The 17,974-nt window shown below is 61.0% G+C and overlaps 1 protein-coding gene and 1 long non-coding RNA gene across 2 annotated transcripts; both read right to left on the reverse strand.

Moving 5' to 3' along the window:
* Nucleotides 1-1,781: 1,781 nt before the first annotated feature.
* ID3 (inhibitor of DNA binding 3) lies at nucleotides 1,782-3,335 on the reverse strand. Its single transcript, XM_065857077.2, has 3 exons — nucleotides 2,823-3,335; nucleotides 2,547-2,618; nucleotides 1,782-2,321 (listed from the first exon to the last, which is right to left on the reverse strand). Exons 1-2 carry the CDS (start codon nucleotides 3,141-3,143, stop codon nucleotides 2,562-2,564), a joined length of 378 nt encoding a protein of 125 aa, XP_065713149.1. The 5' UTR covers nucleotides 3,144-3,335; the 3' UTR covers nucleotides 1,782-2,321; nucleotides 2,547-2,561.
* Nucleotides 3,336-3,673: 338 nt separating this feature from the next.
* On the reverse strand, nucleotides 3,674-11,955 carry LOC139825585 (uncharacterized). Its single transcript, XR_011735720.1, has 3 exons — nucleotides 11,351-11,955; nucleotides 6,275-6,371; nucleotides 3,674-4,697 (listed from the first exon to the last, which is right to left on the reverse strand). It is a non-coding gene; the product is annotated as an uncharacterized lncRNA (long non-coding RNA).
* Nucleotides 11,956-17,974: the final 6,019 nt, after the last annotated feature.

The raw sequence follows: 17,974 nt of genomic DNA on the forward strand, positions 1-17,974 counted from the left end.
CGACCCCCCAGCGAGGGGACAGGGACAGGGGCCACCTACGCTCCCTGGGGCTGGGAGTCCCCTTTGGCCTCCCCAGTGCCATTTCCATCCCAAAAGCCCTAGCAGAACTGGTTTCTCCCATCGCACCAGTGCCTGTCCCCACTGCTCCCAGTAACCTCAGCCCCAGCTGGCTCATTAACAGCTCCTATGGGATCTCTCATCCCAGCTGGGGTGCCCACACTGCAGGGAGCCCCTTTTTTGCAGCTACTTAGACCCATCAGTGTCCCCTGGCTCATTCCTGGGGTGCTTTTCCCACTCACCCCAACTAAATCCCTTTGGCACATCACCGGCCCAGCTGGAGGACTCCAGCACTGGGGTGCTCACCCCTAACCCACCCCCTGGCTCTCCCTCCCAAGCTAAAAGCCAGTGGAGACAGCAAAACCCTATTTTTAGCCATCAGTGCAGTTCCCAGAAGCAGCAGCTTCCAGCTGGACACCCTCACCTGCCTCCCACCGCGCTGGGACAGCCCCGTGTCACCCTGTCCCACCCATCTGTGGGTGCCAGAGGGTAACCTGCCCTCGGGGAGCCTGGGGACATCAAGCTGGGAGGCAGGAGGGATGTTCCCAGGGGTTCGTGATCCTGTTGGACCAGCTGTTGTTTTTCAGATGCACCACACGCTGCTTTTCCTTACGGAAATGTCCACAGACAAGGGGTGATTTGGGTGCCAGCTGCACCCCAAACTCACCTTGGCCATCGCAGGGATGGGGGCTGAAGCTGGTGCGTGCGGGGGAAGGTTTGCATCCCCCTGTGCCCCAAGGGCCCTCCTGCCTTTCTCTTCCTCCCCTCCTCCTCCTCACATCTCGCAGCCCCAACCCAGCTCACCTGGATCCTGTAGCACCCCAGGGACACCCCAATACTGCAGAGTGAGCATCCCCGCCATGCCTGACTGAGCCTACGGCAGCAAAACCAGAGCCCAGTGCAGGGAACGGAGCAGATGGTGCTACAGGTGGGAGGGTTTTAACCCCAAGGAGAGCCCCCCAGGCCTGACCCGAACTGCAGGCAGGGCCAGCACCTTCCCCAGGGAGCAGGATCCAGCCCAGCTGTGCTGCAGCCACGGGGCTCCGCAGCTGAGCCGGGGCCAAAGGGAAACCGCAGCATTTATCCAAGGGGAAAAGAAAGGCATTTCTGCTCCTAAAACCCCTTCCTCCGGGTGCTGCCCCCCTCCCAGCCCCGGGAGGGGGGGAACAGGCCAGGCAGGGCTGTGTGGTGTGGATGCCACCTGGGGAACTGCGAGGCTCAGAGCAGCCGTAATTAGAGCCAGGGCAGCTGCAGCCTAGAAACTCCCCTTCCCGTGAGAGGAGTGTCCTGGGGGAGCAACATCACCCCTTCCAGCCCCAAAGAAGCTCGAATCCAGACCAAGGGCACCAGTTGGCAGGTTTTGGGGATGTTTTTTGCAAGAGAGATAGTGGAAACCCGTGGAAAAAAGCATCTTCCCCCCCCCACGACCAGGGCTCCAGCTCCATCTCCAGATGGTCCCCGGGGCTTGGCGGTGTCTTCACTCCTTCCATATCAGATAAGCAGAGCAGCACCCAAAATAGCTGGCAGACACCTCGGCCGGGAGTCGGCAGCCTAGGGTTAATTCCTCCCATACCTGAGCTGACATTTCAAAGCTATTAAACAATTAATGAGATTCCTACTGTAACCTTCAGCAAAAGGGTTCGGGGCTCCCACCCCCAGGGTGCTGCTCTCCCACCCCATGGGTGCATCCCATCCCCCTCCAGCCCAGGGGTGGGGAAAACGCATTCAAAACAAGCTATTTTTTTTTTTATTACGTAAAAATGGTAACTTTTATAAAAAGTTTTTATAAAGCAAGTACAAGGCATGTTCGCAGAAATTCACCTTCCTGCACAAAAGGTACGAAAAGTTATACTCTAGTATAGAGCTCCACAATACACGAGGCCACGGCCCCAGAGAGTTTGGTTCATACTCGAGGATATCCCCTCCCTCCCCAAAACCCCCTAGTTCCCCCCTCCCACCCCATATTAAACACCTTTAAAAAAAGGACACGCTGCTATAATCCAAAAATATACAGACAACCGCCTCTTCGTCAGTCTGTGATTAAAAGTGTCTCGTTTAGGTTCGGGTCCAAAAAGTCCAGTTGAAGCCGGGACGCTGCGCTCCGGGGGCGATGCTGGCGGTGCGAGGTGGGGGGGTCCCCGCCTGCGGTGCCCGGGGGGGGATGGCGGGGCCGGTGAGGTCGCAGACATCCCGGCGCCACGGAGGAAGCTGCTATTTACCTCCGGCTGATAACGAACCAGGAACCGACACTCGCTGCCTGTTTGCTAATTGGCACCGGGAGGGGAGAGGAGAGGAGAAAAGGGGGAGGAGGGAGAAAAAAGGGGGGGAGAGAGGAAAAAAAATAATTAGTGTTGTGGTAATTTTGGGTTCGGAAAAGGGGATTTGGGGGTCGGGAGCGCGTTGCAGCGGGGTTGGTGTCGGCCCCCTGAGGATGCTGGTGCTGGAGGATGGGGGGGATTGGGGTGCGGGGAAACGGGGTGAACACTCACCTGATGGAGGAGCCGTTAGTGACACAAACTTCTCTCGTCTTTGGAGCAGAGTTCGGAGGCGAGTTCGGCCGCCTGCGGAGAGCGGGGACAAGGCTCAGGGCCACCCCGGCGACAGTCGGGCCCCATCCTTCCCTTCCCCCCCGCCCCACCGCGCCGGGACCGGGCATCCCCCCGCAAACATCCCCCGCACAACCCGACATATCCCCCCCTCCAGCACGACATATCCCCCTCCAGCCCGACGTACCCGCCGCCCCCCCAGCCCAAAACAACCCTTACCTTAAGGGAGAACAGGGTGGCCTCGGAGGAGGGGTCCCGGCCCTTGGCCCCCTCCTCCAGCACGATCTGGAGGTCGAAGATGTAGTCGATGACGTGCTGCAGGATCTCCACCTGGCTCACCTTGGTCCCTTGCGGGATCCCCGGCACCAGCTCCCGCAGTTTGGAGTAACAATCGTTCATATCGTACAGCAAGTTCATGGGCTCCTCCAGGGCCGGGCTCTTGTTGTTGCCCCCCCGGGCGATGGCCAAACTTTGCTCCGACAGGCAGCAAACGGCCTCGTAGCAGCTCCGGACGGACCGCACCGGGCTGATGGCTTTCATGGTGGGCTCAGAGCTCGGCTGGGGGTGCAGAAGAAGCGGGGGGGATGCCTGGGTGCCTCGGTGGGGGCTCTGCTGGGACCTCCGAGTCCCGGGACCACCAAAGTTTGGACCACCGAACCCTGCGACCGTCACCCCTCGAACCCCAAACCCTTCAGACCCCGCTGGCGCTCTAGAGCGGGGGGAGCCCAGCGCCGCTCGTTATATAGGCAGCCCCGCGGGGCCCCGCCCCCCCATACAAATGAGCCCGGAGCACCACCTCTTGTATGTAAATGAAGCGCTAAACCCCACCCTTGCATCCAAATTAAGTGTGAGACCCCGCCCCCTTACCCCTTCACACCCCCCCCCCAAATGACCCTTGGTGGCCGGGGTGGCCCCACGCGGGGGGGGACACGCACAAAAACGACCATACAGGTTTCTCACCCCACAGCCAGACCCCAACCCCCACCCTTGGCGGGGGGATTCCCCGCTAAACCCCCTGGACACCGCACCCCCGTTCCCCCAAACTGCCCCCCCCATCCCAGTGAGCCCCCTCCTGGTTTTAGACAGGGCGATGGGGCTTTTTATGCTGCTCCCCCCCGTTTTTTACCGGGCGATCTCGTAAGGAAATTAGTGCCGCCCTGTTCCTCAATCCGCTTCTCATCTGACCTCCAGACTTTCTGGCGTCAGGAATTATCTTGTGACCAGCAGAAAAAAATTAATTGCGGTAAAACTGAGGTTAGGATGGAGAAACCAGATTTAGGTCAGCGCCTGCGAGGCCTGCAGGGCCGGGCTGGGTGTTGTTTGGGGGGTTATTTTGTTTAGTTCTGTTTTGAGAGGGGGGAAGAGGAGATTTATAGGCAAGGGGGTTATTTCAGTAGAAGTGATGGGGAGGATGAAGGCAACTCTCCCCCCCAGGTCATCGCGGCTTCAAAAAGTCCACAGCTGGACTGATGTGGGGTGGCCGGTGCCCACGGGTGTCACGGCAGCGGGTGGCGGTGGCACATGGAAGGTCCTGGGGGGGGTGACAGTCCCGCAGCGCCCGGATTGCAAATCCCTGTTAAAATCAATGGGCAATGTCGTTTCCCCCCCGTCTCGTTCTGGGGGAATTTCCATAGGTTTTGGTCATGGGGGGCGAATGCACAGAAGGGAAGTTACAGCTGAGAGGGTGGGGGGCACCCTGGGACTCTGCCCGGGGGACCCAGCTAATGGGGGGGGGCGGGCAGAGACACCTGGACCGAATTACGTCTGCCCACAGCAGCAATTTATTCCAGATTTGCCCAAATCCCAGTTTGGTGGTGCTGGGGTTTGCTTCCCTCCCCTGCACCCCCCCGGGGGTCTGGGGGCTGCGGGCCGGGGGGGCACAGCCACCCTCTCTGCTTCTCTCCAGCCCCTAAAAACCCCCTCAAAGCAGCATCCAGACATTGGGGGGGGGGACGTTTTTTTTTCCCCTTCTTTTATCCCCCCCCCCCGCATTTCCTACGAGATCAGCTCCGTGTGAAGGGTGGCGGCTCGGGCAGAGCCATAATTACCCTCATTAACCTGCTGCGGGGCGAACTGCACCGACCAGGACCCCTCCTGAAAGAGAAAAGTTAACATTCTAAAAAGAAGAAGAATTAAAAAACATAAAACATTAAAAACTATTTTCAAACCACCCAAAAATGCTTTTCACCCTCTTAAAGGATCCCCCCCCCCCATCCCCAAAGCGCTGAGCTACTACGACCCCGCATATTCCCATCCCCGAACCCCCCCATTTCCCAAGGGCGGGGGGGCTGGAAGGGCTGTTGAAGGGGGGGGGCAGCTTTTGTTTGCAGGGGGGTTTTGTTGGCGGCGGTTCCCACAGGCCCTGCCTGGGCGGCGGGACCCGCTGCCTTTGCCCAGCTGTGGCCCGGGCCCTCCAGCTGTGTTGATCTAACTCCCGGCCCCAGACAGCCTGGCGCCAGCGCCGCGCACGTCATGCATTCACACAGGGATGCGTGGCCAAGGCAACCCCCCCTTCCCAGCACCCCCCTCCCAGCGCCCCCCCCTCCACGGCCACGCCGCCCAATCAGCGCCGCTTCCAGATTTCGGGGGAAGCGATCGCAATTTTGGGGGTACCCCCCCGAGGGTGCGAGATGGGAGCGAGGGGATATTTCCATCGTCCCATCGCCGCGGGTTTAAAGCACCACCCCCTCCTCCGGGGGGGGGACCAAAGGGGGGTCCGACATTTTGGGGTGTCAAGGTGGGGTTTGGGGTGTCTTCACTCCCTTGGCTCGGGGGAGCGGATTTCTTGGCGCGGGGGAGGGAAAAGGGGGGAGGACGGGAGCGCGAATGCTGCGGAGCGCGATGATTTCATAGCGAAAAGGGCCCACACTGGGTGTTCTATTAAAACATTTGAAAAAGAGAGGAGGAGAAGGAGCAGGAGCTGGGGTTTACACAGCCCGGTGAGCCCCCCAGAGCCTCCCCATGTCCCCCGGGGGTGTCCGTGTGTCCCCCCCGTGGCTCCCAACCTTTCCCCTTTCCCGGGGTCGTTAACCCCGTGCAATTTCCCTCCGCACTGCAAATGTATCTGCGGACATCCCCGCGGCTCGTCGTGCTCTGGGGGGTTCACAAGCAGCTCCCCCCTCCCACCACCCCAAAAAATCTACTCCTCAGGCATGGGGTTGGTTTGAGAGATATATATGTACATATATATATATATTTTTTTTTTTTTAAATTTTCCTGAAATAAGTCGGTACAGGTGGCAGGATGTGCAGGACGTAAAGCGGGGTGGAAAGGGCCGGATTCAGCCCGGCTGCTGCGGGGCAGGGAGGGCGAGCGCGGGGGTGCCGGTGCTCCCGACGGGACTTCGCCGGCTTCTTTGGGGGGGAATTTCTTGTGTTTCGGAACCAGAGGCTGCCTGGAAGCGCCGGCTGCAGGGAAGGGATCTGGACGGGAGAGGGGAGGAACGAGGACGTGGCAGAGCGCCCGAGGCGGCTGCAAAGGGAAGGGCTCTTCCCCAGGGGTCATCTGGATTCGCTTTCAGGATAGGGCTGGGGTATAAATCCCATCTCCCTGGGATTTTTGGAGGCCCTCGGGATCCTTCGGGAGTGAGGGAAGCTGGGGGACCCAGCTGGAAGCGGGAGCTCAGGGCAATTGCTTTAACGCATCGATTTTTGCCCAGCCTGGGCACCCACCTGGCACGGGCGTGATCCGAGGGAGTTCTGGCGCTGGAGGAGAAATCCAGATGGATTCTTGGGAGGAAAAGGGGATTCTGGCTTCTTAAACCTGAAACTGCATGGGAGCACGGGTGAGGTTTGGGGCCTGCTCCCCAGGGTGCCGGCTCTCCCAGCACCCCAATGGGCACCAGGACCGAGTGCTCTGGGGTGGGTGTTGGATGTGGGACAGGCGGGGTGGGTGTCACGGTCCCACTCTGGCTGTTGCTCACAGGGAGGATGTGCCAAAAGGCCCCAGTGTGGTTTGCCAAACCCATCCTGGGCTACTGTGTCCCGGCCCAGATTTGGGGTGTTCTGGGATAAATAGGGATTGGAAATGGGAGCTGCCAGACTTGGATGGACGTACATCAGTGAGACGAGCGGGCAGCGCAGCGCGGGAGGAGCCTGGCCCTGGCTGCTCACCCTGCCCTGTGCCTCAGTTTACCCCTCGCCCACCGCAGGGACACATTGCGGGCACCAGACGGCAGTGGGGGCTCCGATCTGGGTTGTGCACAGGGCTCGATGTGCAGGGACACAGGGAGGAAACTATGAGGGGCCAAGGAGCAGCACTTTTGGGAGCTGGCACCCAAAAAGGGGTAGTAAATCCCACCCCACCGCCCCGAGCCCTGTCACTAGGAGACTGGATCTGGCCCTGGGGAATGTGCAGCTGTTAGTGCAGGGGATTAGCCCTGGGGACCCCGAGGCAGGGACTGAGCACCCTGACCTGCAGCTGCCCAAGGGAGCCCAGCCCCACTGCCTGGGCCTGCGGGCAGCACCCAGCACCGCAGGGATGTCATTAGGGGCCAGAGTGAACACAGGGAGACGATACCTCTTTCCAGAGGTAGGGAGAGGAGCACACATCCCTCTGGAGTGGAGCCACGACCCAAGGCCTTGGCCAGCTGCACAGCCTGACCAGTAGCCAGCAGCTGTGCCTCAGTTTCCCCAGGCCCCCTCTCTCGGAAGCCCAGCCAGGATCGGGGCTCTGGCTCCATCTCCACCCCCTCAGCACCGGCAGGGCCAGGGGGACTGCGGCTTCCCCCGAGGAAGAGGAGCAGCCTCTCTGGGGCAAACCCCGCGCACCCCCAGCTCCCCAGAAGGGAGAGACCAGGAGATTCAGAGCAGCCCCAGGCGGTGCCAGCCCCGGGTGGGAGCGGGGCCGGGGGTCCCGCAGACCTGGGGGGCGTCGGGCGGGCGCAGCGGCCGTTCCCAGCGCCGGGATTCTCCGCAGCTGCTTCCTGCCGCTCTATCTCACGGGCGCATCTGGGGGAGCCGGGAGCAGCCACCCCCCCCAGCGCTTCCTGCGCTGCCCCCCCAGCCTCGGCCACCGTTCTCACGGCCTCCCCCCAAGGCCAGCCAGAGCCCCTGCTCCCCGCACCCCGATGCCACCCAGGCAGGACACTGCAGCAGCCTTCCATGCCCCATCTACACCCCTTGGTGCTTTCGGGACATCCTCAGTGCTATGGGGGGGCTGGAGCATCACCCCCTGCGCTACCCCCACAGGGCCAAGGGCAACCATGGGGTAAGGACACCTTGTGACATGCGACCCTCCCCACTCACACAGCCCTGGGAGGGGTCCATGGGCAGCAGCGGGTTTGCCAAGGTGCTGCGCCCACAGTTTGGTGCTCAGCCCCCGCTTGCTCTGCTCCCTTCTCCCTCCACCCCTTTGCTTCCCCCCCCATTGCATCCACCATTTCCCCTGCACAAAGAGGAGGAGGATGGGGCCGGGGGGTGCGAAGGCCACAGGTGTGAGCATCCCCAGGTGTGGGGACACGGGTGACTCAGAGGAGCCCGGGCCCCGCTGCCAGCACCGGGGTGGCAAGCGAGGGCCTCCCACCTCCCACGCCATCCTCCCGGCGGCGGCAGGGGCAGCGGCACCCGCACCCAAAACCAGCACTGCCTTCCCACCCCCCGCGCCGGCGCTCCAGCCTGGGGTGATGTGGGGAGGGGAAACTGAGGCACGGGGCTGGAGAGCCCAGCCGGGGTTTATGCAGGTTGGTAGGTCCCAAGAGGGGTTTTGCTGCTCCCCACCAGCCCCCCCTCAAATCCCTCCCTTTCTCAGCCCCCCACATTCCTCCCCCCGGGTCCTGCGGCGCTGCAGGATGTGGCTTTGCCAGGCTGCCTCGTTACACCCAGAGACCGTTACAACTCATCACACCCCCCACCCCGCGCTGCCCAGCCCCAAATCGCACCGTCCCCTGCAAAACCCACCCCCAGAAAACCTGACTCCCCCCATCCAGCACCCTGAACACCCCAGACCCTCCCCAAACACGACACAAACCCCCAGCCCAGCCATCCGTCCCCACGACCCCCGGCACGGCCGGAAAGCCGTGTCCCACGGCATCATGTGGAACAGCCCCCCCACGGAAAAACACGGGGTGGGGGGGGAGCGGGAAGATGCTTTATCGCGGCCCCCATCGGCCCCTAATAAGGCAGCTTTATTTTTAGCGAAGGTGAAAGCCAGAGCAACCAGCTCAAGAGCTTTTTCCACTCACATCTGCATTTGTACAATTTGGGTTTCCTGTCGCGGTTTCGGCGCTTTTCAAACCTGCCCCGAATTGTTATTTTGTTCGCTCGGTGAAGAGCCCTGCAGATACTTCCCCCCCAGCTGGGTATAAACGATGCGGGAGCATCCCCTCCCCGGCCCCGTTCATCCGCCCCTGTCACCCCGCTTTCTTGGAATGGGACCCAAGCATCCCCGTGGGGTTTGGGTGCTGGACCACGTTCTTCTGCCAACCCTGGGCCACCCTGGGTCATTTCCAGCCCCGACGCGGGGGAGCAAACACTTTTCGGACCCTGAGTGGGGAAACTGAGGCAGGGAGGGGGTCAGTGCCAGGGTTTGGGGATGGGGAGCCCCATCTTGGCACCCCAGGGGGTCCCCCAAACTCCCATCACCCCTCCCCTAAAATCCAACCTGACCAAAAGGGTCTGTCCCTATTGCAGGTCCCCCTTGTGCCCCCCACCTCCCAGCACCTTGGGGACAGATCCTGCCCCCTCCGCTCTTCCCTGTCTTTTAACCCCTGTCTTGGTCCTATCCCCTGACTCCAACAGCTGGCGATTTTTATATATATATATATATATATATATATATATATATATAAGAAAACAGCTCACAATGCTCAGATTTGGGCACCTACGGTGGGGCTTGACGGGGGGCAGTTGGCTGGGACAGGGATGAGGAGGACGCTGGGTGCGAGGCTGAAGACCGGTGTCCCCTGTCCCGTCCCCAGGTCCCATTCCTCTCTGACGCTGGGGGGGCAGCAGGTGGGACCAGGTGCTGCTGCCGACCCGCGCTCACCTGCTCTCCGCTTTATTTATTTTGTTCACCCTCCACTGACCCAGAGATCTTCACTTTCTAAAATCTGTCCCCGTGTCTCCCCGGTGGGTCAGGGATGAGCTCCCCCGGCTCCGCTCACGCCCTGCGACATGGGACATGGTGGCAGGTCGAGGGGACACCCAGCACCTGGGTGGGACGTCAGCGCTGGCCAAGGGGGGTGGGGAGGCCCCGAACGTGTGGCACCTGCAGCACCCGGGGGCTCCCTGGGGCCCTGTCCCCCCCTCACCCCTAAGCTGCATCTTGGTTCTCCACTTTCACTCACCCCTGACAACCCTTCTGGGGAGGTTTCAGCTCTATTTTCATTTCTCGACAGTCTTTTTGCTGTAAATCCACCAAACGCAGCCCACAAATCTGCCTGTGCTGGGGACAGCAACTCAGGGACACCCCTGCCCTGCTGGGGGACATCATGACACCCCAAAACATCCCCTGCCCGCCCCAGCCACCTCCGGACCGCCAGCAGAGCCCCCACAGCTGCTCTCCCTTTGCCCCTCAGCACACACCTGGGGCCAGTTCAGCTCTAACTGGGCTCACGGGGCCATTAACCCTTTGGGAGCCAGCCCAGGACACCCTGTCCCTCCCGGGGTGTCCGTCATCACTGTCACTGCAGTCGGGGCAAGGGGACGGGGGGAACGTGCTCCCCAAATCCCACCTGCTTGGGCAGGGGCACAGGGCTGGGGACACAGGGGACACGAGGGATGTGGCCTGGGGACAGGTTACAGGAGGGGGCCCAGGGCGTCCCCCAAGGGCGAGAGTCCCACAAGGTGTCGTGTCCCCCTCCATGATGTGTGTACATGTACCTACATGTGCCGTGGGTACCTGCATGTGCTGTATGTCCCTGTGCACACACGTGTGTGTGTATGTGACCTGTATGTCCTTGTGCGTGTGTGTATGTGACCTGTACATCCCTGTGCACATATGTACATGTGCGTATGTGAGCTGTATGTCCCGGAGCATGTATGTGCACGTATGTATGCATGTGCTGCATCACCCTGTGCGTGCATGTACATGTATGTTTGTATGTCATTGTGCATGTATGTACACACATGTGTATGTGAGCTCTATGTCCCTGTGTGTGTATACATGTGTGTACACATACGTGTACGTGCTTGTGCAGGTGTGTACATGTATGTAGGTGAGCTGTATGTCCCTGTGCATGCACATGCACGTGTCCTCTGTCCCCGTGTGTCACACACACCCGTACAGGCCGCACGGGCCGCGTTCCTCCGTGCGCACCCAAGTACCATACATACCGTATGTACCGTACGTACCGTATGTACCGTATGTACCGTATATACGCGCACCCTGTCTGGGCCGCCGCTGCCCCCTGGCGGGAGAGAGCGGGCGCAGCCCTGCACTGCCCCCTGGCGGGAGAGAGCGGGGCTGCAGCCCCCGCCCCGGCGGTCCCACGGACACGGGCATCGCGGACCGCCAGCCCCACGGACCCTGCTCCCCCTCGCCACACCATCAGCTCCTCTTGCTCCAGCAGCCCCCCCAGTTCCCCCCACCCCGGGGCAGAGCCATGGGCACAGCAAGCCCCACGCAGGGCACACGGGGATCCCTCCCTATCCCAGCCAGCTCCCCTCCAGCACCAAGGGGCGGACATGCCAAGCACCCCCTCTTAGGGTCAGTTTGGGGTTCAGACCCCCCAGACCCGGATTCTGGGGCTGCCCCGGGGATGCAGGGGGACCCACAGCCACTCCCCCGCCCCGGCGGCTCGTCCGTACCTTTGTGTGAGGTCCTGGTTCTCCCAGAAGACTCTGAGAAGCTCCTCGTAGCTGATCCTCTGGGGATCGGGAAGCCCCTCACCGTGGCCTCCTGCCCCTCAGCCCCCGCTGCCCGGGCCGGGGGGACCAGGACCCGATGCTCCCGCCGGGAGCTGAGCCCCGGCAAATTCGTGAGACTCGAGCAAGGCAGGAGAGCGGGCTGGGCTGAACGGAGGGCGCTGGACACCGAGGGGCTGCAGCACCCACCCACCCCCAGGGACCCCAGACCACGTTCCCGTGTGGCTGGTGGGGAGGGGATGCCCGAGTCCCCCCCTGCACTGGGATAAATCCCCGGCTGGAGACAGCAGCCGGTTCAATGTTTCCTGCAGACAGATAATCCTCTGCAAGATGGCCCTCTGGCTAAGCCGGGCAGCCGTCTGGGGCTGGGGGGCTGGGGAGGAGGACAAGGGGGGAAACAGCGTCTGACAGGGAGCCAGGGCAGGGGCTGCAGGACACTCACCAAAAATCACCATCTGCATCTCCGCTGGGAACAGTGGGAGCGTGGGGTTCCCGTTGGTAACGTGGGTGGCTGTCGGGGGGACACGGTGTCACCACCCCCCCGCCTGCCCCAAACTACAGCTGCCTCTGCCCTGTGCCCCCCGCAGCTCCTCGGCCCGCCCGGCCCCGGCCCGTGTCCCCTCATGGCCACCTGACCCTAAACCCCCCGGGGGTGCCGGGGGCTCAGCAGAGCAGGGCCCGATGCCCCCAGCCCCGCGCTCCAACCAGCCCTTGCCGGGGTGTCCGCGGGGACATCCCGCACCCGCCGCAGGAATCGTCACCAAACCCGCGGGGTTTAACCGCGATCTGAGCCGAAAAGTAGCGCCCTCACCTCCCACCCCCGGGCCATAACCAACGATTCGCCGGGAACGAACAAGCCCAACAAGCCACGACCCGACTGCTCCCCCGGATCCACCCCACCGGTCCCATCCCTCCCGCCCCACCCCGCTGGCCCGGCCCCAGGCAGGTGACAACGGCTGATCCGGGGGGGACACAGGGACACCCAGAGTGCCCCCATCGCTCCGTGTCCCTATTTCCCCGGGGGCTCCCGCCCCCCCGAGCCGAGCAGGGAAGGGTTAACCCCACACGCACAGGCGGTGTGGGGGGACACACATACACCCCCCAGCCCGGTGGTGGCCTCATTCTGCCCGGGGAGGTGACAACGCCGGTGGCGTGTCCCCACAACCGGTCTGCCTGCCGGTGCCCTTCATCCTCCTCCTCCTCCTCCTCCTCCTCCCCGGAGCCCCGAGGTAACGGCGGGGGGGCACGTACCGATGGACGCTCCCGGCGGGGGGGACATGGCGCTGTGGGATCCGCTGGGTGGCTGGGGTGGGGGTGTCCCGGGTGTCCCCCCCGAGCGCCCGGGGGAGGGAGAAGAGGGGGGTAAGGGGCCTGCAAGGAATTTCACCCCCCCAGGGCTGGCCCGGGCACCCTGCTAAGGAGAAGCCCCCCCTCCCAAACCTCCCCCAGCCTGGGAATATCTGCACTGAAAAAAATCTGCCCCCCCCCCCCCAAATTAAAAATCACGGGTGGATAGTGAGATCTATTGGGCAGCACTTGGGATGGACCCAAGGGGATGTGGGGGGGAAAGGACCGACCCCCCCCCACCCCAAACCTGCCCCTTCCCCGCACGGCTCCAGCCTGGGGATGGGGACAGGAGCCAGCTGGGGGGACACACGTTACCTGAGCTGAGCTGGTGAGGCCTCGACTGCCCCTTACCTGCTGCTCTTTGGGACCCAGTCCTGGCGGGGGGAGGAGGGTCCAGCCCATAGGATGAGAATTTGATGCAATTTCAACTATTTTGATGCTAAATGCACCACAGAAACAGAGCAGATGAGGTTTTGTTGGGTTTTAACCCCCCCCACAACCCCCTGAGGACCAGTGTACCAAAACCCACCTGAAGGCACCCAAATTCTCCCTGCATTAGCTAATATTCCACGATCTCCCCCCCGCCGGCAACCAAGCAGTCCACAGCCCCCCCAAAATCCCAAATCCCCCCGGACTGATCTGCTGGGCAGTTTAAGTCGGTAGGAAGAGCCCCCCGGGTTTCCATGGCTCTGGTGAAAGCCAAGGGAGGCGAGGACAGCTGGGGGGGCAAGATTTGCTTTTATCTCATTCAAGAAGAGCTGTCCCGGCGCTGGATCCGGCACAGGGGGGTCAGGCAGCCACCCCCAGCCAGCCCTGAAGGATGGGGCCATATCCAGGGGTGCAGCCCCCCTATCTCACCCCGGCACCACAGCCATGCAGGGGGGTTCATATAGGGCTGCTACAGTTCTCCTATAGGGATGAGGTCTGCAGGGGGGTGTGCATGCACCTGGGTTTCCATAGGGACCGGGCAGCCCCCACCCCCAAATCTGTTGTGACCGTTGTTCCCCTGGTGCCAGCTGTGGGGGGGGGGACACGATGTGGTCCCAGCATGGGGGTAAATGGGGATCCCCGGGGGCTGAGGGGGGTGATGGGGGTTTGCGGATGGAACATGGACCCCCTCTCGCCGCTGTGTGCCCCCCACTATCAGCCCCATGTTTCGTGTTCACCGCGGACCTTGATTTAACGTCACACAATTAAGGCACGCGGTGAACGCCAAAGGGGGGCGGCCCGGGCTGGGGGGGCGCTCGGCAAAGGAGGAGAGCAGACGTGCCAGAACGCCCGAGCGGCCGCAACCCCATCGCCATGGGCTGGTAAGGGACCCCCAGCCCTCCTGACCCCACGGACCCCTCCCCATCTCCCCCAGCTCTCTGAAACCCCATTTCCACTCCTGCTCCCCAAACCCCACCAGCTGCCCCCACCCCTGTCCCCTCCCACCCGAAACCACCAGGGCAGATCAGGACCCCCCAGCTGCCCCAAGGGTCAGAGAGGGGTGCAAGCCCAGGACACCCCAAATTCCACCCAGAGCCCCCACCCTGGGCCCTTCCCAGATTTTCCCTCTCCAGGAGTGGGTGCTGCTGCCTCCACGGGTGCTGGAGCTGATGGGGTGAGGGACACGGAGAGGGACATTTTGGAGGAAGAGAGCAGCCAAAAGCCCTTAATGAGCCTTTGTGAGGAGGAAGAGAAGGGAGAGGAGGGAGAGGACCGGGAGCACTGGGGAGGCATCGGCCCAGTCCCAACACCCGAATACCCAGCCCAGCTGCTCCCCGCCCCATGGGACATGGGACACGGTGACGGCTCCAGGGTTTTTCTCTCGCATCCTTTGCCCCCCAGCACAAAGCACAGACCTGCAGCCGCAGCCACAGCCCGGAGCGGCCGCTCCAGCCGCGCGTTCTCAGCGGCCACACTTTGCGGAACCACAGAGTCATTTAGGCTGGAAAAGCCCTTTGGGACCATCGAGCCCAACCGTCCAGGGATGGTGACCCAACCACATCCCTTGCGCTCGATAATCCCTGGGTATAAAAAGAAAATAATCTAGACCCCAAATCTAAACCTGGGGCTGCTAGAGGCTGTCTGCTCCCATTCTGTCACGCTGGGATGATCCCAAGTGTCATTTTGCCTCTTGCTCAAAAAGAAAAACATACAAGCAATGGCGCATGGGAGCCCTCCCACGGCATCCCCGCTCCGCTCTGACCGCTGCGATTTTGTTTTTGCTTTTTGGCTTTCAAATCTCGAGATTCCATGTTTTCCAGCTTCACCCCCTGCCCCATCACGGGCATGCAGGAATTTCCCTTTTCCAAGTGAGGCATTGGACACAGTCTGCACAGCATCCTCACAGCTGAACTGAGGAGTGCGGGCTGGATGGGCGGGCAGTGAGGGGACTGCGAACTGGCTGAAGGGAAGAACCAGAGAGTCGTGGTCAATGGGGCAGAGTCCAGTTGAGGCCTGGATCCAGTGCAGAGCCTCAGGGGGCAGTGCTGGGGCCGGGATTATTCAATATATTCATCAGTGATTTGGACGAGGGAATAGAGTGACTGTCAGCAAGTTTGCTGGTGACACCAAGCTGGGAGGAGTGGTGACACTGGAAGCTGTGCTGCCATCAGAGACCTGGACAGGCTGGAGAGCTGGGCAGGGAAAAATTTGATGAAATATAACAAGGGAAGGTGTAGAGTCTTGAATGTGGGCAGGAACAACCCCAGGTTCCAGTGTAAGTTGGGGAATGATCCATTAGAGAGCAGTGTAGGGGAAAGGGAGCTGGGGGTCCTGGGGACAGCAGGGTGAGCATGAGCCAGCACTGGGCCCTGGTGGCCAGGAAGCCAATGGTACCTGGGGTGGGTTAGAAGGGGGTGGTCAGTAGGTCAGAGAGGTTCTCCTGCCCCTCTGCTCTGCCCTGGGGAGACCACACCTGGAATATTGTGTCCAGTTGTGGCCCCTCAGTTCCAGAAGGACAGGGAACTGCTGCAGAGAGTCCAGCGCAGCCACCAAGATGCTGGAGGGAGTGGAGCATCTCCCGTGTGAGGAAAGGCTGAGGGAGCTGGGGCTCTGGAGCTGGAGGAGACTGAGGGGGGACTCATTCATGGGGATCAATATGGAAAGGGGCAGTGTCAGGAGGATGGAGCCAGGCTCTTCTGGGTGACAACCAGTGACAGGACAAGGGGCAATGGGTGCAAACTGGAACACAGGAGGTTCCACTGAAATTCAAGAAGAAACTTGTTGGGGGTGAGGGTGTCAGAGCCTGGCCCAGGCTGCCCAGGGAGGTTGTGGAGTCTCCTTCTCTGCAGACATTCAAACCCGCCTGGACCCCTTCCTGTGGAACCTCAGCTGGGTGTTCCTGCTCCATGGGGGGATTGCACTGGATGAGCTTTCCAGGGCCCTTCAACCCCTGACACTCTGGGGTTCTGTGATGAAGCAGGAGCAGAGATGTGCACACACAGCACCCCCCTCCAAACTGCCCCTTCCCCACACAGCCCGGGGAACTCTGCAAATATTTTTGTGGGAGATTTGAGGGATTAAACCAAGCAGCAGTAAACACCATTTTGCCGTTACCTGCACCACGTGCACGGGGACAGCGCTCAGCCAGAATTATGGAAGGGTTGGGGCTGCTTTTGCCACACTGAAAGCAAAACCTCCTCAGCTGTTCTCAGAAATCCCCATTTTTGCCCCAGTTTAGAGCAGAACAAGCCCAGACCAGACGGTTCCCCCGGTCCTGCCTTCCAGCATCCTCGGAGGGTCGGCAGAAGCAGCGACCTCAAAGTCACGCATCAAACACCCACCTTTTATCCCACCTCCAAGCTATTCCTCCTTTCCAGAACTATTTCCATCCTCTTCAAAAGAAAACCCCTCCTAATATTGAACATCAAGCCCAATTCTGTTGTTAACCCCTCTGTTCCCATCCAGAAGCCCCACAGGTCTCTCAGCACAACAGCAGAGATCTACAGAACCACCTACTTTTCCTCTCCCCTCTCCAGTTTGGGGTGAAACGGGGCTGTTTCAGGTCCCCCAAAACTGGGCTCCCGCTCCCACGCTTTGCCTTCAAAGATAAAGAGTATTTCAGCTCTCGAGCAGCTAAACACAAGGGGAGATTTAACCCACAGGACGCGACACGATCTACGGCCTGCGATTAAAGCTGTTGCACAGTGATTATTCTTTTCTTACATAAAAATAATCGCAGGTAAAACACCTGAAACATCTGGAATATCATGGCTTTCAAACCACACCTCCCTGCTCCGCTCCCGTCCCTTCTGGGTCGCTGCTTGGAAACCAAATCGGCTTTTTTTTTTTTAATCAAAATTAAGGGTTTTCTCAAAATCCAAATTGTTTAATTTGGACCTTTAAGCAAGTGGAGCGTTCTGCCCATTTCCTCCAGCTTGAGGGTTTTACGCTCTGAAACACACGGGGACAGTGGCGAATTGGGGTTCTGGGGCAGCTCCGGGGCAACGCGAGGCCAAAGCCTCAAAGAGTTTGGAGGGCAGAAATTCTCCAGAAAACAAGGAAAACGTCCCAATGAAAAGCAACCAATTTGTGCTTTTGTCACCCACCCAAACCCCACCCCAGGTCCTCACCCGCATGGACCGGTTCTTCGGAGATGGGTTTGTTCATTTGCTTTTCAGAAGCAAGGTATCATGTTTAAAAATACATTTAAAAGACTGGTGAGCGCACGGCCCCGCCGGCTGGGTCCAGGCTGCGCCCACGGCCCCGCCGGCTGGGTCCAGGCTGCGCCCACGGCCCCGCCGGCTGGGTCCAGGCTGCGCCCACGGCCCCGCCGGCTGGGTCCAGGCTGCGCCCACGGCCCCGCCGGCTGGGTCCAGGCTGCGCGCACGGCCCCGCCGGCTGGGTCCAGGCTGCGCGCACGGCCCCGCCGGCTGGGTCCAGGCTGCGGGCACGGCACCGCTGGCTGGGTCGTTTCCCAACTGCGCTTTGGTCGTTCTCAAGATCGCATCATTTTCCTCGGTGATGATTCTAAGTACGGACAATCAAAGCGCTGGCACAATCAAAGCGCTGTTACCACCTCAGCCAGCAGATCCATTTGTGGCTCTTTTATTCCCTCCCAACTACCAAAACCAGAAAAACCTGGATCCCCCTTCCCTGTCCTGGAGCAGCTTCCAGGAGACCCCGTGGGCTGCGCTCCACACACCAATTCACCTGTGAGCCGGGAAGGGGTCTGGCCCAGCTCTGCCGGTGCCATCCCGCATGAAGGAGCAGAATCCATCCCAAAATGCTGGG

This window comes from Patagioenas fasciata, chromosome 25, assembly GCF_037038585.1.
Source record: "Patagioenas fasciata isolate bPatFas1 chromosome 25, bPatFas1.hap1, whole genome shotgun sequence".
Classification (NCBI taxonomy): Eukaryota; Metazoa; Chordata; class Aves; order Columbiformes; family Columbidae; genus Patagioenas; species Patagioenas fasciata.

Excerpts from the sequence above, each read along its gene's own strand:
- ID3 (XM_065857077.2), bottom strand. The coding sequence starts at position 3,143 with ATGAAAGCCATCAGCCCGGTGCGGTCCGTCCGGAGCTGCTACGAGGCC. Across the intron at positions 2,619-2,822 it reads CCACCCTGTTCTCCCTTAAG|GCGGCCGAACTCGCCTCCGA; the intron begins GTAAGGGTTGTT and ends CGCTCTCCGCAG.